This window comes from Chelonia mydas, chromosome 10 (genome assembly GCF_015237465.2).
Source record: "Chelonia mydas isolate rCheMyd1 chromosome 10, rCheMyd1.pri.v2, whole genome shotgun sequence".
Classification (NCBI taxonomy): domain Eukaryota; kingdom Metazoa; phylum Chordata; order Testudines; family Cheloniidae; genus Chelonia; species Chelonia mydas.
In genome coordinates, this window is record NC_051250.2 from 45,133,464 (window position 1) to 45,158,964 (window position 25,501).

At 46.3% G+C, this 25,501-nt stretch overlaps 2 protein-coding genes across 4 annotated transcripts in view; both read right to left on the reverse strand.

Annotated features, from left to right (window-relative positions):
* Positions 1-1,938: 1,938 nt before the first annotated feature.
* Positions 1,939-24,189, reverse strand: SEC11A (SEC11 homolog A, signal peptidase complex subunit). The gene is given in 7 exon segments (XM_037911464.2): positions 1,939-2,227; positions 2,416-2,473; positions 10,571-10,690; positions 14,303-14,325; positions 14,327-14,453; positions 22,033-22,142; positions 24,042-24,189. Coding segments are annotated over 7 exon segments (540 nt in total). The 5' UTR covers positions 24,093-24,189; the 3' UTR covers positions 1,939-2,176.
* ZNF592 (zinc finger protein 592) overlaps positions 15,136-25,501 on the reverse strand; it is a 107,313-nt gene continuing 96,947 nt past the window's right edge. For all 3 annotated transcript variants that reach the window (XM_037911461.2, XM_037911462.2, XM_043523216.1), the window contains exons 10-11: positions 19,702-19,708; positions 15,136-15,146 (exon numbers count right to left, since the gene is read on the reverse strand). The gene's annotated coding sequence lies outside the window, so the exon portion shown is untranslated. The remainder of the gene's footprint in view (positions 15,147-19,701; positions 19,709-25,501) is intronic.

Sequence of the window (25,501 nt, forward strand, 5' to 3'; positions counted from 1 at the left end):
GAGCAAGCTATGGGCAGACTTATTTGCAGCAGTATGAGGAACTCACATCACAGCATGAGGGGGTGGTGCTGCTAAACTCTCAGTAACTGCCTAGAGACAGGTGTGAGCCCTGCCTCACTAATGAGCAGAAACAGAATTCTCTCATGAGTTGGATCAAACATCCTGATAGGGGTGAACTGCAAACCTGACTCACCCAGTGCAGCTAGCAGGACACAACAGGTAAATGCACAACCTACACCACGGTCTCAGGCAGCCCCCTGGGCTAAACCTGTGCAAGCAGAATCACTGCTCTGATGGGGACCAGCACAGAAAAAAACCAGTTACTGCAGGAAGTGATAGGTGGTGTCCCTTCCCCTCTGCCCCTATGTTAGCACTACCCCCCACTATCCTAACACTCGGAAAGGGGTACTGTGCTGCTACTACCATCTTTGGGAGGAGCTATAAAACAGGGCTAGAGCAATTGTGATCACTGCAGATCCCACAGCACATTTCACAACTGTAGGGAAATTTACTACGTAGCCTGGACAAACCCCAGCCTGGGTAACTGCATCCTACCCACCCCTCAGTTACAACTGGGTATTTCCTATCTATCTATATCTATAAAATGATGGGGTCTAAATTAGCTGTTACCACTCAAGCAAGAGATCTTGGAGTCATTGTGGACAGTTCTCTGAAAACATCCACTCAGTGTGCAGTGGCAGTCAAAAAAGTGAACAGAATGTTGGGAATCATAGGAAAGGAATAGATAATAAACCAGAAAAGATCATATTGCCTCTACATAGATCCATGGTATGCCCACATATTGAATACTGCACGCAGATTTGGTCACCCCATCTCAAGATATATTGGCATTGGAAAAGGTTCAGAAAAGGGCAACAAAAATGATTAGGGGTTTGGAACGGTTGCCATATGAGGAGAGATTAATAAGACTGGGACTTTTCAGCTTGGAAAAAAGATGACAAAGGGGGGGATATGATAGAGGTCTTTTAAATCATGACTGATGTGGAGAAAGTAAATAAGGAAGTGTGATTTACTCCTTCTGATAACACAAGAACTAGGGGGTCAGGTTTAAAAAAACAAAAGGAAGTATTTTTTCACATAACGAACAGTCAGTCTGTGGAGCGCTTTGCCAGAGGATGTTGTGAAGGCCAAGACTATAACAGGGTTCAAAAAAGAACTAGATAAATTCATGGAGGATAGAGCCAGGATAGGCAGGGATGGTGTCCCTAGCCTCTGTTTGCCAGAAGCTGGGAGTGGACGACAGGGGATGGATCACTGGATGATTACCCGTTCTGTTCATTCCCTCTGGGGCACCTGGCATTTGCCACTGTCGGAAGACAGGATACTGGGCTAGATGGACCTTTGGTCTGACCCAGTGTGGCCGCTCTTATTTTCTTATCCAAGTTCCTCTGAGTAGCATCATTGTGCACTGCTGAGCAGCCACCGTGGTCCTCCATAGTGGTGGTTCCATTGCAGCGGGGGATGAAGCAGCCCCTACCCACAGTCCAAGACACACACATTATTTCAATAGGATTTTAAGATATCCAAAGATATGAACGGTTTACCCCATCAAAAGAAAGTTAAAGTGACAGCTGCTATTTTACTGCAACATATAAACAAAGGATAGTTTAATTCCTAAGACATTCTTTCAGAACCTGTACAACACCAAATTCCTGGGCCTTTCCAATGAGGCCTTGGAAGAATTTGCATCCAGCCATTTTTAAAACAAGAACATGGCAGGGACTGTTTTAGAGGATACGCAAAATCTTTAATTCATGGTTTTGAAAAAAAGACCCTGTCACCTCAATGGGTCACCATCCACACTGTCAAACTACAAACTGGAGGGGGTTATTTGCAGCCAGGAGCAGCACCGACTGAGAGAACATTTGTGTAGGCACTTCAGAAATGAAGCTCAGCTTCAAAATACAAAACATAACATTTGGCTTAGACTTTTAATATAAAAACACACCGATGTACGAAAAGGCTAAAATGTGACAAGCCATTGGAAATATGGTGATTAACATTCTTCCTTACACAGTAAAAAAACAAACCCAAACTGCTAAGAAGCATTGAAATGTACATTTTCCTTTCTCACCACACATCAGGCCATTCCCTACTCAAAACTCTTGGTTACAAAAAGCATGGCATCTTCACTAGGAACTTCACTGCAACAGGACTACTCTCGATGGACCAGCACAAATAAGCCCAGTAAAAAGAGGACGGCATACTGAAAAACAAAGCAGCAGGATCACGACTCAGAATGTGCATTCAGCTCTACAGACTAACCGTAACAATAGACATGCTTAGAAGAGCAGCCACTAAGTACAGTTTAGCTTGTGTGTGTAGAAGCTTCCCCAGCAAACCAACAAGAAAATCATTCCCTAGTGTAATGTGACAAAAATAAATATGTCATACCTTAAATTTTGGGTAATCGTTCATTAAAATAGTCACAATTCCAATGTAGGGGACAAATCTACAAGAGAGAAAAAAAATCACTTATTTCAGACAGTTTCCACTGAAGATTTCACAGGCTAGGTTGTGCCCTGAAATACGCACAAAGAAATTGCCAGACTGGAAGACAGAAGCGCTCCATCAAGCACAGGATACTCTCTATGAACAGTTGCTTCAGTGGAAGATGCAAAGCCTCCCCTAGGGAAAACTTCCCCCTTAACCCTCTTTAGATAAGAGGCTGGGTTAAGCTCTGAAGCAGTCAGGTTTCCTCCCTTCCTAAGTTCTTGGTTTTTGTTTTAAATCCCTGGTATTATAACTTGGGGTATTCTTGTTGTCCATAAATCTCCAACATTTTTTGAATCCTGTGAGCTCCTGGCCTCAGTGATATGTTGGGGCAATCAGTTTCTCCAGCTAATTATGCAGTGCTAAAAGAGAATTTTTCTTCAGTTTCAAGTTTGCAGCCTCTCAGTTTCACTGCATGTCCCTGTGTTCTTGTATCATGAGACAGGAAGACAGAGTTCCTCTTCTACTTTCTCTATAGCATTCATCATTTTGTATAACTATCATGCCCCTTCTTATTCTCTTATGCTAAGGTAAGCAACCACAATCTCTGCAGTCTCTTCATATGGGAGTTTTTCCAAGCTTCTAACCATTCTGGTTGCTTTCTGAAGCCCCTCTATTTCCGCTTTCCCCATTGTGATAGAAATCAGTGGTCCACATTCTATAATGTCATTAGAACACAGGCTCTCAAACTACATTGCACTGCGACCCCCTTCTGACAACAAAAATTACTACATGACCCCAGGAAGGGGGACCAAAGCCTGAGCCTGCTTGAGTCCAGCAGCCCCAGGCAGGAGGGCCAGAACCTAAGCCTGAGCCCTACTGCCCTGGGCAGGGGGGCCAAAGCCAAAGCCCAGGGGCTTCAGCCTCAGTTGGGGGTCTGTAACCTGTGTCCTGCCACTCAGGGCTGAAGCCCTTGGGCTTTGGCTTCAGCACGGGGCTTGGGCCCCAGTAAGTCCTACCGACCCCATTAAAAAGGAGTCCCGACCCACTTTGAAGTCCCAACTCACAGGTTGAGAACTGCTGCATTAGAAGATCTTCATTGTTATTCCCAATCCCCATACATTTGCTTCTCTGACTGCTGCTGTCCATTGAGCAGAGATCTTCACTGAACTGCCCGCAATGATGCACAGGACTTTTCTCTTAGCAGCCGGCTATTTTAGAACCCAACAGGGCATAGGAGTAATTCAAATTATACCTCGTTATGCACATTACTTGGCATTTGTCAACAATGAATTTCATCTGCTCCAGTGTAGCCCATTCACCTCATTTGGTTGGGTCCTTTTGAAGCCTGAGCTTTGACCAACCTAAATAATTGTATAATCCTGCAAATTCCCACTTCGCTGCATACACATGGGCAAATCTGTACCTAAATAAACAAAAACGGATGTGTGGTGCACACCAAGTTAGTTATATCAGAAACAACCCAGGCCACTTGCACTGTGAGCTGAGTGACGTGGTTATCAGTACCCTGTTCACAATGAAAGTACTCCTCGATATACAAAGGGAAGCACTACTTGTGGAGGGCATATGGAGTGCAACGTCACACCCTCCTCCTGAATGTACTGCCAGAGACTTGGACACTGCCCATGGTGGAGGCAGTACATTTAAAATCCCTGTTTGTCTCTGGTCACGCCCCCTTTTATAGCTTTGCAACTTGACGTCATTCAGAGGTGTCCTAGCAAGATTCGGGGTTCCTGGTCCCCGGGTGCCTGAAACACGTTGGGGTGTAGGATTGCTAACAGAATGCAGGTAGCAGTATCTGTTACAGTGGAGGTGTCTTGGCATTTAGCCACCAGTGCCATGAGGCAGTGTGCCTCAGTTTCCCCTTATACACAGTAGCGTAGGCCTGTTATGCTTTTGCTGCTGTGCCAAGCTTCCAGCCTGTTTACAGGTATAAGCTGAAAAGTAACGTGCTTGTGGGACTGTCTTGTCACCATCCCTAGCACGTACAGAAGTTTTTCCCCAAAATTAGGTATGTCACACATCTTCGAAGGGTTTACCATTAGTATTAACTCCTTCGTCCTGACCCATAGGTGGAGTAACAAAAGATACAAGATAACCAGCCACTTTATGGCAGACAGACTCTGTTCACCCAGTCTGGTTTGTTCAGTGTCTACTGCATTTTTCAATTCCTTTGTGTACCATAGTAGGCGTTCAGATACAGATTCTCCTGTCTCTTTGGAGAAGGCTCTTAATCCAGGTATGTGTGTGGGGTTTTGGCAAGGACAGGGTGCACTGCACCATGCCTGCCCTCGGCCCCTCCCTCTAGAATCTCTTTGTGTCGGGCCCCATCTGCTTGTGAAGCTTCCCAAATGCAACTTCCTCCTGCCTTGAAGAGACAATGTTATGTCTTGCAAGCATAGCAGGAACAGCATCCTTCAATGGAGTGCTTTGGATTGGTAAGATACAGTCACCCCACTCTCTGTTCCCAAAAGGTCAACTGGGTGGACTCTCCCCTCCAGGAGATCTGACACCCAGTCTTCCCTTAAAACCTGATCCACAGGTGAGGGGTCTGGCATTTTAGATGCAGATCCTTCACCCTCCTCCTGGGGAAATGCCTTCCTAGAAAAGATAGGGAGACCCTCCTGTCCCACCTCACCTTCCATCTGGACTTCCCTTTCTGGGCTCCCCTCTGAGGCAGACACTCCTGTGTCCCCCAAAAAGGAAGGTGACTCTGATCCCGCTGTGGGCTCACAGCTACCAGCCATGACAGACCCTTCCACCGGTCAGGAAAATCCACCCCCTTTCACTCAGGTCGAGCTTGCTTCCAGCTACATTCCCCTCCCCCAGGGAGATGATCACAGGACAGGCGCTGGCTCTACCCACCCCCTCCTGCAGGGTCCTGCCTTGAGCCCCAGGGCTACAGGAACTGGCCTCGACCATCCCTGCCCCCAGTGGCCCATTTTCCACTGCTCCCGAGGAATTAAAGAGAGACTCTCCTATTTTCCCAGCAGCACATGTGACTTCACCCTCCTCTCTGGGGCTTTCAGCACATGATTCCTTCTTGCTGCTAACGAACCTAAAAAGATCTATCTGGCTTTAACATTAAACTCAATAAGTTTATGGAAGAGATGGTATGATGGGATAACATGGTTTTGGTAATTAAATATTCATGGTAAACAGGCCCAATGGCCTGTGATGGGATATTAGATGGGGTGGGATCTGAGTTACCCAGGAAAGAATTTTCTGTAGTATCTGGCTCGTGAATCTTGCCCATATACTCAGGGTTTAGCTGACTGCCATATTTGGGGTCGGGAAGGAATTTTCCTCCAGGGCAGATTGGAAGAGGCCCTGGAGGTTTTTCGCCTTCCTCTGTAGCATGGGGCACGGGTCACTTGCTGGAGGATTCTCTGCTCCTTGAAGTCTTTAAACCACGATTTGAGGACTTCAATAGCTCAGACATAGGTGAGAGGTTTCTCGCAGGAGTGGTGGGTGAAATTCTGTGGCCTGCGTTGTGCAGGAGGTCAGACTAGATGATCATAATGGTCACTTCTGACCTAAATATCTATGAATCTATGAAACCCTGGGACTGATTCTGCCACATCAAAAAAATCATTCCCTAGTAGAAACGGTGCAAAATTGTGTGCCACCGCTGCAACAGTTAGTGCAGCCCGCAAATCACCAGTTTCCATGTGTATCTTAACTAAAGGTGCAAGGACCTTATAACCTCCCACCAATTCTAATTCTGCCATTTTTCCTGGTAACAAATCCTTCTCCTGGATCAGGTCCCTCCTGACCACAGAAATCTCTGCACCAGTATCCCTCCAACCTTGGAGCACTGTGCCATTAAGCTTAACAGCATGCATATGCTCACTGTTTGGTTGCGTAGAAGCAACCTTTACAAATCCTGTGTGGAAAGAGGCAGTAGCCTGGGATACCCCTGTGCTCTGAGAAGCAGCAGCTTCATGTGTTACCTGCTGCCTGTTTCCACTCAGCCAAGGACACTTATTCCTCAGGTGCTCAGTCAACTTACAATGATAGCACCTTCTGGGCTCCTCTGCTTGTACAGGAGACTTGGGACGAGTAACAGGGAAATGGGGAAGTGAACGCCTCGCCTCCTTTTTCCCAGGGGTAAAACGGTGATTCTGTTTTCCACCAACCCTCTACCCTTCTGTCAGTGGTTTATGCTTAACTGCAGCTTGTGACTGCTCATAAGAGTCTGCAAACCCAGCTAATTCCCCTACTGCATCCACCTTTTTGTCCCACAAATACTGTTTTACATCATCACTGCCCATATTCAGGAACTGTTCTTGAGTAACCAAATCACACATTTCTTCAAAGCCTGTAATGCCTTTTCCCCTCATCCACTTGTCTAACAAATCTCTCATTTCATCTACATAGGCCACATTACTTAATCCAGATCCCCTCTTAAGACTCCTGAATTCTACCCTGTAGGTTTCAGGTGTAATCTGAAAATGTTTCAAAACCACTTGCTTAAATTTACCACAGTTTGAAGCATCAATAAGATGCCTATTGCTGAATATGTCCAGAACTCTCCCAATCAATTTTGCAATCAGAGTAGTCATTTTTTGATCCTCAGGAATCGCATGGAGAGTGCACAGTCTCTCAGATGTGATGAAATATTCGGCAATATCACTGGATTCCTCATATTGCAGGCATAACCGTTCCCATTTGTGGATTTTTGGGGAAGTGGAGGTAGCTGCCGAAGGGTTTTGTCTCTTCCACTCCATTTCAGCCAGTTCATGCTTCTGGGTTTCAATTTCGGCAGGTCTCTGGGCCTCAATTTTTTTGTCTTTTAACTCCCCCAGGGCTAGCTGCCTCTCTCTTTCCTTCTCCTCCTGAGCTTGCTGCCTCTCTTTCTTTTATCTCCAGTTCTTTCAGTTGCAATAATCTCTGGTGCTCCCTCTCCTTTTCTGCAACTTGCAGCCTAAAAAGTTCCAACTTCGCAATCGCTTCACTGCTTTCACTCATTTTTCTGTTCCTACTTCCCTTTCCCAAAATAAACAAACAGAAAACAACAAACCAGTAACAACTTTGTCTGTTCTCCAGCCACCACACTTAAAACTCACTTAAAATCACTACCAGTGTCTCAAAGCAATCAGCTGTGCACATATCCTGTTCGACTACACCACTGTGATAGGTTCGGTCACAGAGACCTCCTTGGGACTGTCACCTGACATGCTGAGATTACCTCTGAGCTCATTTTCCCTGCTAGCCTGCTGCTACACAGACCCAAGTCTTGTCCACGCCCCTAAAGCTGCAGACTAACTAAAAACTGCTCAACAAGTCACTTGACTCCAGCACCCAGACACCCAGCTCCCAATGGGATCCAAACCCCAAATAAATCCATTTTACTCTGTATAAAGCTTATACAGGGTAAACTCATAAATTCTCCACCCTCTATAACACTAATGGACAGATATGCACAGCTGTTTCTCCCCCAGGTATTAATCACTTACTCTGGGTTCATTAATAAACAAAAGTGATTTTATTAAGTATAAAAACTATGATTTGAAACCAATTTAATCCTAACAGATGGAACAAAGTAAGTCACCAAGCAAAATAAAGCAAAAACATGCAAGTCTAAGCCTAATACATTAAACTGATTACAGGTAAAATCTCACCCTCAGAAAAGTTCCAATAAGCATCCTTCACAGACTAGACTCCTTCCTAGTCTTGGCCCATTCCTTTCCTCTGGTACAGTCCTTGTTAGTTTCGGCAGACATCTTAGGTGGAAAGCAGGGGTGTTCTCATGACTGGCAGCCCCCTTTGTTCTATTCCACACCCTTTTATAGCTTTGGCACAAAGCGGGAATCTTTTGTCTCTCTTGGTCCCCCCCTTTGGGAAGTACCAGATTTAAGATGGATTCCAGTGTCAGGTGACATGATCACATGACCTGTGAGACCCCAGCTTCCATTCTTCCTGGGCTGGCCCACAGGTACACAAGAAGGTTGGTAAGTAAACAGAGCCATTTACAACCAATTGTCCTAGTCAATGGAAGCCATCAAGATTCTAAACCACCATTAATGGCCCACACTTTGCATAATTACAACAGGGCCTCAGAGTTGTACTTCATATTTCTAGCTTCAGATACAAGAATGATACATACATACAAATGGGAGGAATATATTCAGTAGGTTATAACCTTTGTTATGATACCTTACAAGAGACCTTTTGCATAAAGCATATTCCAGTTACATCATATTCACACTCATAAGCATATTTCCATAAAACATATGGAGTGCAACATTACACTACTATGAAGTGAGTCTAAGACACCAGGAAGTTTTGAGACAGATGGACTCTACATAGATTTGACACCAGAAGTAGAGTCAGCGTTTGCCATTTTGGGGTGGGCCTGTGAAATGAACTTTCCGCCCCTGTTGTCCCCTGGGACACAAAAGACAGGTCTGAAGATTTTAGAGCTCTAGCAAGGAGATTCTTTGGGGGACACCCAACTTTAACTAGCTCTTCAGGTCACCATCTGGGTCCAGCTGTAGGAGAAGTGAAGCCTAAGGCCTGTGCTGCAGGCCGTGCATACTTTAATATTTAGACTGGCTCTGTAAGGGACAATTGTCCAGATAAGGCAGGGATCTGAGGACAATGGACTCCAATCTGCCAGACAGATGAGGTGAACATTCAGGTAAAGTTTAGCACTTACAGCTGGCCCCAGGATGATCCGACACACCGGCTGCTGTTGGCACAGATCCCGGGGTGGCCCTGGAGCCAGCATCACCGGCCACTGCTGGTGTGGCCCTGGAGCCAACTGCTCAGATGGCTGCTGGGGCAGCACTGGGGGCACTGGTGCAGCAGCAGTCCCAAGGGCCACCCCGGAGGCCGTGGGAGCAGTGGTTCCCAGGGGCCACATAGAAGCAAGTGGTGGGAGGCAGTCAGCCCCCGCCGCCAGAGCAGGGGCCAGATGTTGGCCCCATAACTCCCCCAGATCAGAGGTGTCCCAGGGCCCCAGGAGCTGTGAAGTTTGGGTCAGGGGTATTTATAGTGAAAGCCATGGACAGGTCACAGGCCGTGAATGTTTGTTTATTGCCCATGACCTGTCCATGACTTTTACTAAAAATACCCATGACTAAATCTTAGCCTTAATTATGCCTTCCAAAATTCAGTCAGCCAATCATTTCTTTTAATCAAGCTAAAATGATTAATTTGATAGGAAAATATAAACACTCTTCAATACACCAGTTCAGCGTATGCTTTTCCTGAAAGCAACAAAAAGCCTTTTTAGTATTTAGCATCAACAAGTCGTTAAGCTATTTTGATCTTCAACTCCAGTCAAAAGACAGTTTTTCTACTCCTCTTTGAAAATTTTCATCCAAGTACTACTGACATTAACTTGAAAGCAATTTTATTTTATTTTTTTTTTAAATGTTAAGCTTGTGCCTTTACTTGATTCTTTATGGTGGGTAAAAGAAGCCTGAAAGCTTTCTATTGTAATTATCAAAAATATTCAGTTTATGGATCCCTAGTTTTTCTGGGAATGTCTTTGGGCTCTCAGGGATGTTTCTTGAGCTCTTGTACCTTAACTGAAAGAAGCATTGAACCTTTAGCAGAGATGGCCTTTCTCCCAACTGTTCATTAAGCTGTAGAGTTCAACAGACATTAACTTTAAGCAGTCTGACTAAAAAATCCCCGCCATCTTCAGTTGCTGAACTTTCATTGTCTTAGTATTTGTGCCAAAACTGCACCAGGTCCCAAGTCACCAGGCAGGCAAGACCTGAATTTTGAATGTAAAAAGCCTTTCCACCCTTCTTTATCCATTATAAAGCAGTGAAAGGGTACACTCCCACTGCAGATCAGCTTTAATCGAGTTCCAGAAGGGGCTACATGACAACTCATCCACCTCCAAGACAGGAAATGAGCAGAATCCTGGAGGACAGTTCACACATGGCTATCTTTGGTCAAGGCAAGCCAAGAAGTGAACTTGCCTTTGTTACTCAATTCCACACATTACCTGCTGACACGCCACTTTAATCAGAAACTCCAACAGGGAAGAGCTCAACAGAAGAAAGCATTTTCCAGTTCACACTGGAGATAAGCACTGGTCAGAGCACACCCTCCTCTGCTGGATAGCTTTACTTACCCTCTCGCTCGCCCCACCACGTCTTTCTTCTCCAGCCAGTGCTGCCCTTGTTTGTACAGCCCTCTGTCATCAACAGCATTATTGTCTCCCTTTGTCAAAAATTTGATGTCTCCATTTTGCCTTACAAAGAAAAGAGACCACAGGTCACAGATGAGCCACTAACAGATATTCTAAGCAAGCACAATGACTGCAGGAACTAAGATACACAAACATTTCAAACACACAGGTTTGTCAGAGGTCCCAGCCAAGAGGAGCCCTCCCCCTTCAAAGCATTTTTGGAAGGGCAGATTAAATATTTAGAAACATTTCAAACACGAGAGAGAGAGAGCGCGAGCGAGCGCACGCGCGCACTCCTGGCCCCACTAATTCCAAAACATTGATGTTCTTTCCTAGGAGTTTCTGGATGGCACTGATGGGATGTGTGATTGCTTCTCTCTTGGTAATTCTCTCTCCTGCTTCTGATCCTTTTTGCCTCCCTTTCCACCTGCAGTGTCTCCTGATACTTCCTTCCACCTTTCTAGAGCTCCCAAGTGATGCATATTTCCAAGTGGCAGTCCACAAAATGGTGCTACCAACTGGGCTTCGGCGCATTCCAGTCACTTGTGAATGGTCCCTTGAAAGCATGTGCGAACTGGAGCTGCTCTTATAGCTTGGTTCAGCATGTCATGAGCTTCCCAGTCTGCAGGCCTACTGTCAAATCAATCGCCTGCAGGAAAGGACGTGGAAGCTTTTCATTGTGTGCACTCCCTCCACTGCACTCGAGCCTACGGGTGCTCTGACACTGTCTGCAGCCAATAAGAAGAAAGTCCAAGAGGAACGCAGAGCCAGCTGCATTAGAGTAGCAGCAGGAGTGTCCTTAAAGTGTCTTAGGTAAAGACGGCCTTGTCATAGGTACAGTACATGAAGCCTGCCTCAGACAGCTTATTGTTGCAATTCAGCAACAAGTGAGAATGTCAAAATAGGAGTGTACAGTGCAGGTCTGCTACTCTCAAAAAGGATTCGCAAAAAGAAAAGGAGTACTTGTGGCACCTTAGAGACTAACCAATTTATCTGAACATAAGCTTTCGTGAGCTACAGCTCACTTCATCGGATGCAAAAGGATTATGCAACAGTGGCTTCTTCTTGCAGTGCAGATCTGAACCCTGGAGATACTAGCTATCAGAATAAGCAGGTGACCTGAGTGCCAAACATAAGTTGCCACTCCTTCTCATCCTTATTAGCCCTGCAGAGTCCCCAAGCTCTGGGAGGGGAAACTGGATTCTAACCTGTCTCACAAAGTGACAGAACTGTTAAGTAAATTCTGACAGCAGAATCTTTACCTCTGGAGGTAGAGAATGAATGCAGTTTAGTTCTTAGTCCAGAAGGACTTTGTAGGGCTGATGGATAGAACACACTTTCCTTTATAAACAAAGGAGATTTGATCTGGATCAGAGAAAAATATGAATCTGCGCATTTCTGGTTTTCAGTAGGCTACAGAGTCTCATATAGACAGCCCATTACTACAAAATGGAAATTGTAAATCAGGAAGCTAGAGGTTTTGGCCACTGGGTAGAGAACAGCTGAGCGTTTTGGTATCTAGGGAGAAACAGGAGGCAGCTTAAGTCCAGGGTAAATACTCAAACTCGCTGCTGGTGATGGCAGAAATGTCAAAAATTAAGCAGTTATCTTTATATTTCAGAGTTAACACCCACTGAAATGAATGTGGCAGGTCAGACCTCAGATCTGTTGCTTCAGGCTGTCTGCTCTGCTTCACACATGGCTTTAAAGGTTATCTTTACAAACAGGAGGACTAGATTTTATTACTAAATGTAACCTGAGATTCTGGGAAAGACGGTGGATTCCACAGAATGCAAAGCACAAGGCCTTGCCTATAGTCCATTCATCCATGGCCATCTCAACACTCAGCAACAGCTGAACAGATTCATATAATTCTTTAAAAAAAAGTTTAGCTCTGAGGTAAAGCCAAGGATGGGAAGTTTGGGAAGGAAGAGGAAAGTTTAGTAAAGAATCCACATCTCAGCTTCAGCGACACCTGAACTGGTTGCATGCAGGAGGAGACTGGATGACCTTACAGGTTTTTTCTCTTCTAGCAACTATCTGTCAAGGCAGTGCAAAAATCTAGTAGTATGTATTAACAAAAGGAAAAAGAATGAGAAGGGCCTCTTATGTGGGTAAATTTCACAGATTAATCTTAAAATACTGTACATGCAATGTGACATTGGAACCACCAAGACCTCCATATTTCCCTATTTTATTTTTAAATTCAGGATGTCCAAGTGCAGTTGTACTCTGAGAAGAGACTAAAAATATCACAATGGGTTTTCTTTATTGATCAAGATTTGTGTATAAATAAATAAATAGCAAAGAGACTGGTTCTATTAACTAGCAGATCTGGAACCCACCCTGAGAGGAGAGGTTAAGCGGGGCTGCCCAAGGACAGCAGCTGGCTGAAACTGAAAGTCTGGCAAGACAGATCATGCAGGTGGGGAGGGAAGCACTTTGTAGAACTCATCACGACTAACATCACCCCCACCATTGAAGCATCCTACCCTCCAGATGTTGAGATGATTCACAACTTTGGGGTCATTCTACACCCCACTGTTTCTAGGTACCAACATAGCTGTAGCTACCAGAACTGCATTGAGGCTGAAGGTGAAAAGCCACGCTATCTAGCAAAGCGATTTGGCTGTGGTAATCCTCGCACATGTGACTTCTACACTCCATTACTACAATTCATTGTGTTTAGGAATGACTCCATCAGTCCTGATAAAAGCTCCAGGTTATTTGGAATGTAGCACCACCACCTACTGAGAGCCCATCACCTCTAGACACCACTCTCTGCCTTGGCTCTCCATGGAATATAGGATCCAATTTAAGAGTCTCAAATTTAGTCTCAAATCCCTCTACGGGACTGTCCCAAATTAGCTAAGGAACTGCCCCCATGTGTGACCACCACCACATGCCACTGGAAACATGGAAGAGGGACTCTCATGAACACAGGATGGAGTTTTCTTGGAAGCTGGCTCAGAACTGCAGAACTTGCTCAAGGAACAAATCAGAATGACCATCTCACCCACTTCAGAACAAAACGCAAGACTCACTCTGGCTCAAGGTTTACAGAGAAGGAATGATACAGTCCAGGTAACCAGGCCTTCCTAAGGTAGATATACCCTGTCCCAGAATGAGAACAAGAGAACTGGCATATTAAAAACCAACACGTTTTAAATTAACGTTTTGGGATCCTTTAGATATAAGTAGTGTGTTAAATATATAGAAGTCACTTCACTCACCACTGAAATGCAATCACCTCTGGGGCAGAACAGAGCAGCTATATAACAGAGAATATGAACCCTATCCAGCAGTATGGGACAGGAAATGAACAGTATTGTATTCCAGTAACGTTGCAGAGGAAGTTAAGGGAGGCAGAATTGCCCATAGTTGGTCAGGACTCCAGGATTAGCCCCCAACTTGTGAAAAATGGCAAGAGATCTTTAGCACAAGTTATCAGGACGTGACAGTAATTCACCTGGATGAAGACCCTTCCAGCAGCATGCTATTTCCTGGCACTCTGGGTCAGTGTTGAGGTAAGAGCCTTCACAGCACTTCCTGCAGAACCCAGGCTTTCCTTGATGTCTCCCATCCACTTACCAGACTATTTTTTGAGATAAGCACAGCCCAAGGTGACATGGCTATAGACATTTGCTATACAATTACCCAAGACGCGATACGTACTTTTCATGAATTTTCAAGACTCTGATGAACTATTGGAATTTCCCTTCCTTCTATCCTAAAGACCACAATTTCTCCCACCCTGATGGGATCTTCAATTCGGTTGGTTAAGAACAGGAGATCTCCTCTGTAAAAAGCAGTCTCCATGCTGCCATTGAAAGACAAGGAAAATAGAAGTTAGGAAACAAGGACATTTGAAAAACTAGAATCAGTGTTTGAAATCTATATGGTTTCAAGTAAACCCCAGGAAATTCTCCCTTAGGAAAGAGCCCCTGAGGAAAACAATCAAAATATTGAAATGCACTGACATGCTTTGATATAGTACAAAGTAATCCCACTAGTTGTAAGACAATCAAGACAAATATATACAGAGGATCATTAAATTACATCCCCTCTCCTCCACTTGGCCCTCCTTTCTTTCTATTCTCTGAGACTTTCTCCCTTCCTTTCGCTACAAAACATACAGCTTCACCCCAAAAAAACAAAACGTTAATATGAATCATTACAAATGTACACACGTACCTTGTTAAGGTCATGTTTAAATAATTTTGGAAAAAAGGGAATGTTAATGATAAAACAAGATATGATCAATATACAATATGTTACTTAACACGGTTAATCTGGTATGAAGATATGCACGTATATATCAAGACAATGTAACTTGTAATATCTTATGGCTCATCACGCAAAGTATCCATAGTCTACCCCCTCGCTCCCCCCTCAAAACTAAGAGTCCCTGAGGAAAGCAATTGAAGCCAAGACACTTCAGTTTCACCCACACTCTGCTTTGATTTCCCACCACTGGCAGCCATCAGCATTACCACCACCATGCCAACCAGGCAAGGCTCTCTGGTATCCAGACTGACTCTTAGTGGCAAAGAGACTAGTGGCCACCAGCAACTTGTTTTCCCCCACTGCTAGAGCTGCACCAGGACTACTGCAATGGTGGGAAATTTTCGGCCATGTCTGTTCTAAAGACTTTGGCTTGATGCAAGTTTTGTCTTCATGCAGTAGCTGAAATTAGCATATTGCTTTGATGTGGGCATACTTGGCTGCTTCCATTGATGCTACGCATATTCACCCAGAAAACTTGTGCAAAGTGCAGTGCACCACAAGTATGTATCCAGTGTGCCATCTGCTGCAATGCCTTTTGGGGGATTTTTGCAATGTGTTGTAGGATAGTAATGACTCACCCAAGGATCTGCAGGAGCTAGGGGTCAAGTTTTCAGCATGCAACTTTCTCCATCCCATAATGTCATCCATATCCCACAATTTTCCCACCTTTTTAAAAAATCCCACTCTGACAGAAGCACAGAGCCCGCAGAACTCTGCACTGTTCTCCCAAATGTTGCAAACTCAAGACAGTGTGATTCTCCTGTACTTGCAGACCCACAGAAAGTACAGCAACAACGGTGGACACGAGGATTTCTTTGAGAACAGTCTTGCTGAGCGACATTGCAAAGAATAGTTCAAGGTTGTTGGTGACATTCATGGAGCAGCTGCAGATGGTGGAGAGCAACTTTTGGGCCCCCAAAATGAGCACTGACTGGTGGGTTCACATCTTAATGCAGCTTTGGGACAATGAGCATTAGCTGCAGAAGACTAAACAATCCCAGTTCCCTCAGCCTCTCCTCATAAGTCATGTGTTCCAGACCCCTAATCATTTTTGTTGCCCTTCGCTGGACTCTCTCCAATTTATCCACATCCTTCTTGTAGTGTGGGGCCCAAAACTGGACACAGTACTCCAGAAGAGGCCTCACCAATGTCGAATAGAGGGGAACGATCACGTCCCTCGATCTGCTCGCTATGCCCCTACTTATACATCCCAAAATGCCACTGGCCTTCTTGGCAACAAGGGCACACTGCTGACTCATATCTAGCTTCTCGTCCACTGTAACCCCTAGGTCCTTTTCCGCAGAACTGCTGCCTAGCCATTCGGTCCCTAGTCTGTAGCTGTGCATTGGGTTCTTCCGTCCTAAGTGCAGGACCCTGCACTTATCCTTATTGAACCTCATCAGGTTTCTTTTGGCCCAATCCTCCAATTTGTCTAGGTCCCTCTGTATCCTATCCCTGCCCTCCAGCGTATCTACCACTCCTCCCAGTTTAGTATCATCCGCAAATTTGCTGAGAGGTGCAATCCACACCATCCTCCAGATCATTTATGAAGATATTGAACAAAACCGGCCCCAGGACCGACCCCTGGGGCACTCCACTTGACACCGGCTGCCAACTAGACATGGAGCCATTGATCACTACCCGTTGAGCCCGACAATCTAGCCAACTTTCTACCCACCTTATAGTGCATTCATCCAGCCCATACTTCTTTAACTTGCTGACAAGAATACTGTGGGAGACCCGTGTCAAAAGCTTTGCTAAAGTCAAGAAACAATACATCCACTGCTTTCCCTTCATCCACAGGATCAGTAATCTCATCATAGAAGGCGATTAGATTAGTCAGGCATGACCTACCCTTGGTGAATCCATGCTGACTGTTCCTGATCACTTTCCTCTCGTGTAAGTGCTCCAGGATTGATTCCTTGAGGACCTGCTCCATGATTTTTCCGGGGACTGAGGTGAGGCTGACTGGCCTGTAGTTCCCAGTTTTGGGTATGCAAGGCCACATTCCTGGATCCGTGTGCCGAGCTCATCCCAGAGCTCCAGTGCATGGACAACAGAAAGAGAGCTCCATTGACAATAGAGAAGCGAGTGGCAATCATGCCCTGGAAGTCTGCAATGCAATGTTGGATTACTACTGGTCAGAGGGAAATCATTTTGGAATTGGGAAATCCAGTGGGGGCTGTTGTGATGCAAGTGTGCAGGGCTATTAATAGTCTCCTGCTATGCAGGACTGTGACTCTCAGCATTGTGAAAGACATAGTGGATGGATCTGCAGCAATGGGATTCCTGAACTGCCCGGGGGCAGCAGACGGCACGCACATCCCTATTTTGGTACTAGCTCGCCTTGCCCCCAAGTACATCAACAGAAAGGGCTACTTTTCTATGATTATGCAAGCGCTGGTGGATCATCAGGGATGCTTCACAGATATCAATTTGGGCTGGTCAGAGAAGGTGCATGATTCCTCCCATCTTGACGAAAACAGGACTTTTGCAAAAACTGCAACCAAGGACATTCTTTCTTGACCACTGGATTACCATTTGGCACCACTGAAATGCCAACAGTGATTCTGAGGAACGCAGCCTATCCCTTGCTCCACTGGCTCATGAAGCTGTCCACTGGGCATGGGGACAGCACCAAGGAAAGATTCAACTACCATCTCAGCAGATGCAGAATGACAACTGAAGGGGCGCTGGTGGTGTTTACTCAACAGATTGGGATATTTTTCTCATGGAAAACCCATTATTATAGCTGCCTGTTGTGTTCTGCACAGTATCTGTGGGGCAAAGGGAGAAAAAAAGCTTCCATCAGAGGAGAGAGCAGGCTGTCTACTGACTTTGAAGAGCCCAACAACATGGAGGTATGCGGTTGAGGGAGGCTTTGAAAATTCACTTTAGTGGTCAGTTACAGCAGTGTTTTGTGTGGAAGCGTTCTCTGGGCCTGGAGCTTTGGGTGCTGCAAAGAATTGCACAGTGCTTGCTGTACATTTATAACTATGACTGTTCATTTTACTGAAGCTATGAGTTCTGTGGTGCTTGGTTTGCATTTACAAGTATTGTTTGCTTTGACTACCACTATGCATTCTGCATTTGTGAACTAAGATAATTTGGTTCTCCATAAACAAAACTTTGAATGGGAATAAATAGTGCAGAAAATCAATGTGCAAAAACACCCCACAGGCAATGTTATACAGATTTTTAACCTAACTTAATGGGGTGAAAATTTAAAATTATAAACTAAGTAATCACACGTCCACTTGAGTGCACAAATGTAGTTCATTGTGGGCCCACATACACCAGCCCGTCTGATGCAACACTGGCTTGTAGGACTTCATTGGACATGTCCTCCATAGTCCTCTTCTTTCACCTCGTCCTCAGGGTCAGGCATTCTGCGGGTATAGAGGGCACATAAGGCTGCCATGACAGAAGCTACTGATAAAAAACACAGATGTGACATTGGATTTACAGGCACATCCATTATTCACATAAGCCCTTAACAAATGCTTATTAACACTTCAGCTTTGGATCGCCTTGGTACAGCACCACTTTCCGGCCCCAGCCACAGTAATATTATCACCAGGTGTGGGGAGAAAAATCTTCTGTTGTATGAAGATATAAAAGTTCATTCCCTATTCCATCAGTATGAGTATAGGGCAGGGGTTCTCAAACTTCATTGCACCGCGACCCCCTGCTGACAACAAAAATTACTACACTGACCCCAAGACGGGGGACCGAAGCCTGAGCCTGACCAAGCCCCGCTGTCCTGGGTGGGGAAAAGTCAAAGCCACTGCCCCAGGCAGGCCAAGCCCAAGGTCAAGCCCAGGTGTGGAGGGGGGGCTGGTAACCTGAGCCCCACCACCCACGGTGGAAGCCTTTGGCCCCAGGCAGGGGGCTTGGGCTTCAGCCCCGGGCAACAAGTCTGACACCAGCCCTGGGGACCCCATTAATATGGGGTCCCGACCCACATTTTGAGAACTGCTGGCATAGGGCAATGGTACTGAACACTGGCACTATTTTCCACAGGCAGTGGTAATTTTAGCTGATCTCACCCAAGGCTCACAAAGGCACAGAGAACACAGCTGCTAATGGCATCCTAAAACCACACTGGCCTATATTCTGCTAGCCTGTTTACTACAAAGGTATGAGCCAACCTCATCGAAGAGCAACTTGGGAAAGTATCCTACCTTGGAGGAAGGAATAAAGCAGCCATTCCTAGAAATCTTTGGGAGAAGACTGCAGAGTATCTCCATGAAAGTTTCATTGAAATCTTTCCAGAGGACAAAAGGGACATCCCTATGCACATAAAGCATGCTGCATGGCCCACCCACCATCTAACCCACCGGGGAATGAAAGACAGATGACAACACTACCTTCTCTTGTAGGAAAAGTTGTTCCTTTTGCCTTTCTTCTTAACTTGGGGATGGGCCAGGCAGTCCTTGCATTTAAACATCGCAAGGAAAGGTATGCACACACTTATCCCGGTTCCCTTTCCCTTCATCAGGCTCATCCACACTTGCCAGGAGGGACTGTGGCGGAGTCTCAAGCACTTCCTGGTTTGCAGCATGGCCAAAGTCCTGGCTGTGCGTCATCCTCCTCACTTTGCACAGTTGTGGTCCGTCTCAGACTTCTCCAATGTATCCGCAATGGTGTGCGGAGTGCTGGTGGGGTCTCTGCCAGGTATGGCATGCAGTCTTTGAAGAAGCGGCAGATCTACCGCACAACACCTGGTCCATTGTTGTGCTCCCTGGTCTTGTGGTATCCCTGGCAAAATTCCTTAACTTTCACACAGCACTGCTGCTGATTCCAGTCATACCTTTTGCCTACGGTCCCCATGCAAGCTGCCTGTAGATGTCCATAGCTGTGCTTGCACAGCCTCTTCTTCCCACAGACCTGTGAGATCCAATACTTCCCCTCTACTCCAGGCAGGAGCACATCTAGTACTCCTCTGTGTCCATGAAGCAGACACGGTTAGGCAGGCACCTGCACAAGAGGGTGAGCTGCTAGGTGTGCTTGCCAAGGTGGGCAATCAGGAAAAGGGATTTCAAAAATATGCAGGGGGCTTTAAGGAGGAGATGATTCTGGTCTCTCTTAGCCCTGCCCAGTGGAGTTTAAAATTGTGACCAGAGCAGTCACTGTCACAGGGAATGGGGTATTGTGGGACAGCTGCTGGAGGACTCTTAGGGTTAACACAGGTCATGCAGCATCTACTCTTGCACAGTGTTGACCTCAGAGGTGGTTTTACTGCATGAGTAAACAGTGTGCTTACGTTGACCAGAAAATTTGCGTAGTAGATACGTGCACAAATAGGTCAATGCAAAGTAACTTACATCAACTTAACTTTGTAGCGCAGACCAGGCCTTAAGGTCAGTTTAGACACATCCTTTGTGAATCCACATTATGCTCAAAATAGAAGGGCTCTCAAGTTCCCAGACAGACTGTGCTGGAGATCGGTTCTTGTGATTCAACATGTCTCCTCAAACAATCTCACTGCAAGCACTCCTACTCAATTTTTTTCTTGTAAATGGCAGAACATTACAGCATCCCTAACCTTTTTAATTGCAAATAAAATCATCATAAAAGGCACGAACTTCAAGCACTGCATGTATTCCTATCGTGCCTGGAGATACTAGGCAAAGGTTGCTTGTCAGAAGATAACATAATTTCACTGAAAAGGGAAAGTGAGTTTATGGCCTCCCATCTTACTCAATGGGAAGTGGGTGAAGTGCCTCTCATCAGCACTCTGCGGAATCAGCAGTAAGAGATAGAAGTTTCACTAGTTTGTTTTCAAAAGTGACGTGATGATAAACACTGACAAGCTGCATAGCCAATGTCCCCAGAGACCTGGACCTGTGAAGTCAGTACATGTACATTCTGGGGAAGCCAGTACCTGCAATAGGTACAGTAGAACCTCAGTTACGAACACCTCGGGAATGGAGGTTGTTCATAACTCTGAAACGTTCGTAACTCTGGTTACGTCATGGTTGTTCTTTCAGAAATTTACAACTGAATACTGACTTAATACAGCTTTGAAACTATGATACAGAAGAAAAATGCTGCTTTTAACCATCTTCATTCAAATGAAACAAGTACAGAAACAATTTCTTTACTTTGTCAAATCTTTTTTTACCCCCCCCCCCCCCCCCTTTTTTTTTTTTTTTACAGCTCATCAGATGGCCAGAAAATAGATCTCTGGGCATGGAACAGAGTGGTCAGCACACTCCTAGCCTTGTTACAAGAAAGCAGCACAACATGTTCAATCGCAAGCCAAGACACTAAACAATTCTGTTCACATTTATTACACTCATAGCAATCATAAGTTTCCCTGCTGAGTGTCTCCGTCTGTTACATTGACTTCCTCATGATATCAATTTCACTGCCATTAAGAGCTCCTCGTGTACTTTAAATATACATGTAGCAGCAAGATGGAAAACAATGAAGACAGGGGAAAATAATGCATTTATATTTTCTGTTGTATTCCACAATTTAGTTTCAGTTCAAGTTACTATCCTTTTGCGAAGATAATAACATAAATAGATGCACCGCTGTAATGGTAACCCAATCTTGCTGAGCATCAATAGACACACCCCACCCCCCCCTACTTTACCTATGACCTCCCTCCTTCGTCACTTCTTCCAGACATCTTCATGCTCACTTCTATGCTATCCCTTAGGCCTGGAATGTCTGCACTGAACCCATCCATAAGGCACTACACTTTCTTCCTTCCATGGCCCACAAAGTCACAAGACCTCCTTGTCATCCACCAGATCAGGCTAAGGAAGCTCAACGGTGGTGGTGGGTGATCTGTAACTCTGGGGCCTGCATCCACTGGCTTCTTGGACTCCCCTGAGGAGCAGTGGGCTGGAAGAACAAGAACTAGACTAAAAGGAAGTCTGGCTAAAAAACGTACAGGAGATGCTGGACATTCAAACAATATATGAATGAATACTTCTCAGCCAAGCCATCTTTAAGCCAGTGTTGCTGAAATTCTATAAAGACTGAATCATTTGTGTTCCTTCCCTGAATGGAAACGTTCAGCCTCCCCTCCTCTCAAAGCCAGATCCACGTCATGCCCCATTAGCCGCACTTCATGAGAAATCTGAAAGTCAAACGATTTTTACCTGAGTACCACTACAATGGGACTTTCACTTCCTGTAACCACCATTAGCCCCTTCCAGATCCTTAAAGCTGAGGAGACAATCATCCCAAAGTTCAGCACCCGATAATACAGTTGCAATAAGAAAAAGACACTAGGTTAAGGGAGCGCAAACATGGACATGTAGTAACCTTATAGGGGGTGATGTTGTGGAGAACGAGGAAAACAGATTTCCAACAAGTGAGTGACTATGAGGCACTGCCTTTGTAAGTGAGCTAGGTCTGAAGCAGTGGCGGATTTACTGTGAAACAGTATGTGCCTTGGCTCGGGTCTCGCGGGCCGGGCTTGGGCAGCCCGCTCCATGGGGGGAACTGCAGGGGCAGAAGCTGTGGGGGGCAGTAGAACAGGGAGGGAGGGAGACTCACCCGCAGCCTCAGGGGAGCAGGCAGGAGGTGCGGGTGGCGATGAGAGCTGCAAACACAGGCCAGAGGATGCAGGAGGAGTACAGGGTTGCCGCACAGCTGGCCGGAGAGAAGCAGCGCTTTGGAGGTGAAACTGCTGCTTCTCTCCAGCTGCGTGGCTGCCCCCTGCTCCTCCTGCCCATGTTCGCGCTGCTCGCCGCTGCCTGGTGAGTGGTGGCTGGGCGCAGCCCACCGCAGGGGGGAGCGGCGATGTTTCGGCTCTCCTCCTGACCAGACAGGAGAGCTGACAAAGCACGAAAGGGGGGGGAATTTGCACTCTTTCAAAGGCTGCAGTAAATGACTTCCCTCCAAATTTGTGGGCAAGAGAGCAGCGAGAATCTGAGTCCAACTCAGTGCCACTCAAGGCTTGTCATGGGTCACTACAGCTGCATGCTGCCTGTTACTCAGAGATAAATGCACAATCAATCACAAGCTAGCCTCAGACGGTAAGCTCTTTTGGCACAAGGATGTAGGCTTAATACATTTTTGTGTAGTGCCATGTCCTGTATGGCACTTTATAACTAATGAACATGAACTATAGGATGCATATATACCACTTTTAAGCAATCATACAGAGATTTAAGTAATTGGAGCATTTAAATCCTGAGCTAAAAGGTTCTGATCTGGAATTTCCCAAAGCATGGCACAGAGTCAGTTAATATAATGTTTTCGTCTAAGCTTTGGCCCTTCAGTTGTGGTGTAGTCTTTTTGGGCTCTGCTAAATAGCTGCTGTGTTCTACCACAGAGGTAGCTACCTTTCAGCAGTGGCGAAGTGATTTCTATATACTCCTTATCCACCCAAAAAGAATATTCAGAGGATTGATTTAGTTAATCTTAATTTAAAGCACTTTCTGATCATCAGAAAATAAATATTTTGAAAAACCTTCCCCTTGGAGTCTGGCATGATTAGGAGGACAGTCAGTTTATAGTTAACCTTAAACTTCTGAAAAAAAGAATGAAAAGGGGGTGGGGGAGATAACAGAGAATGTTCTTTTTCTTGGCTGCGTCCTGGGAGAGCGGGGGGCAAAAATGAAACTGAGCACAGGGCCCCACTAACTCTAAATCTGCCACTGGTCTGAAGCCCAAGAACGGGATGCTCCTCCACTAATGGGTCACTCGATAGACAAAGGAGTCAGAGCAGGGGGGCAGCGCGCTGCAGCGACACTCAGAACGAATCCGTGCGACCCCCCAGGGCCACTGCCAACCTGCTCAGGCCTGGGGACGAGCGTCGGGGGCTCCAAGGCTAGTCACTGCGGTTCCTCACCGGCCACACGAGCCAAAGCCCGTCCCCACGCCCCTCACCCGGCTCAGCTCCGTGGGCGGGCGGACTGAGGCGCCGGCTCTTACTCCCCCCCAGACTGCCGGGCTGCCCATGGGCCATGCTGGGCACTCCACGGCCTGCGGCAACAGGATGCCCCAGGCCAGGGCTCCCCACAGGCGCCTGGTCCGGGCCTGCAGGGCAGGCTGCGCGGGGGCCAGAGACCAGAGCCCCGCCAGGCCCGGGCGCTCCGGGGGAGGACGGGGGGCAGCAGGAGCGGCCAGGCCACGCCAGACCCAGCGCTGGGAGCCTCACCTGCCGCTTGTTCATGCGCCGCACATCGTCCAGAAAGTCCAGGGAGAGCATCGCGGGAGCCGCCGGCGCCGGCCACCAGCGCGCCACTTCCGCTTCCGGTTTGCTGCCCCGCTTCCGGCGGCGGCTGCCCCAGACCCCGCCCACAAAGCGCTTCGCCGCCACTGGCCCCGCCTCCATCATCAGCCCGACCTCCCCGCTCCAGCCCCGCCCACATCCCTTCATCACCCAACCCTGCCCCCCGCCCAGCCCCCCAGCCTTCATCTCCCCTTCTCTCTCAGGAGCATCTTACTGAATTTTCACGGTAGAAACGTGCAAGACCCCCAGACAGGGGGTAGCTAAACACATGAGAATTGTTTTCTTCCCTCTTGCACCCTTGAAGGTATTCGCTGTAGCGGTTTTAAGGCTTGTGGTGTAAACTAGTGCAGACTAGATAGAACATCTGCCTTTAACAATCACTTTTCTAAAAATCTGCAGTCATGCTGTAGGGAACCCATCATCAAAAGAAGAGACCATGAGAAGCCTCTGGGGTGAGAAAGCAAGCACGAGAGCAGATGATCTCAAATGCGGTTGGGATCCCAAAGTGGGTCACAACTCTGTTTTAATGGGGTGACCATGGCTGGCTTAGACTTGCGGGGACCCAGGGTCAAAGCCCAACTGCCCGGGGCCAAAGAGCAAGCCAAAGGGCTTCAGCCCTAGACAGCATGGCTCAGGTTACAGGCCCCCTGCCTGGGGCTGAAGCCCTTGGGCTTCAGCTTTGACACCCCACCCCCCCCAGGCTGGTGGGGCTGGGCTTTGGGGCAGTGGGACTCAGGTGGGCTCAGGTTTCCATCCCCGCCACCTGGGGTCATGTAGTATTTTTTGTTGGCAGAAGGGAGTCACAGTGCAATGAAATTTGAGAACCCCTGCACTAGAGTATGTGTTAGGAAATGCCTGAGGGGCAAGCTGGCACACGTACCTTGCACTGGCTTACCCACCCTGCTTAGAATAGAATGGAGCCTATCCGCACGTTGTTGGATGCTTTTATTTGAAATAGTTTGAAGTAAACATTATAGCAAGGCACAAATGCCACTGCAGATTAAATAGATATGTGATGGTTTGGGAGTGACCCCTGCTATTGTTACTCTACATAAGCTACCTTGTAAAACATTCCCTAGGCTAATGTACACAGTATCAAAAAATACAAAGAGTTCCAAACTGTTTGTATCAAAACACATCAAGACAAGAAAGTAACCAATTCAAATCCAATAAGATAAATAGTTTTTAAATTAGTTAAACGTCATAGTGAACAATAATGAGCGGGATTTTGTCTCAACATAAAAAGTGTATTGAAGTAATTATATTACACAAAGCATGTGAAGAGAACAAATAAGGAAGCAGCACGGAAACAGTGAAGAGTCAATATGACTATACGGAAATAAAAAGTCTCCAAAGTAATTTATAAAATTGAGTAAAGATGGGAG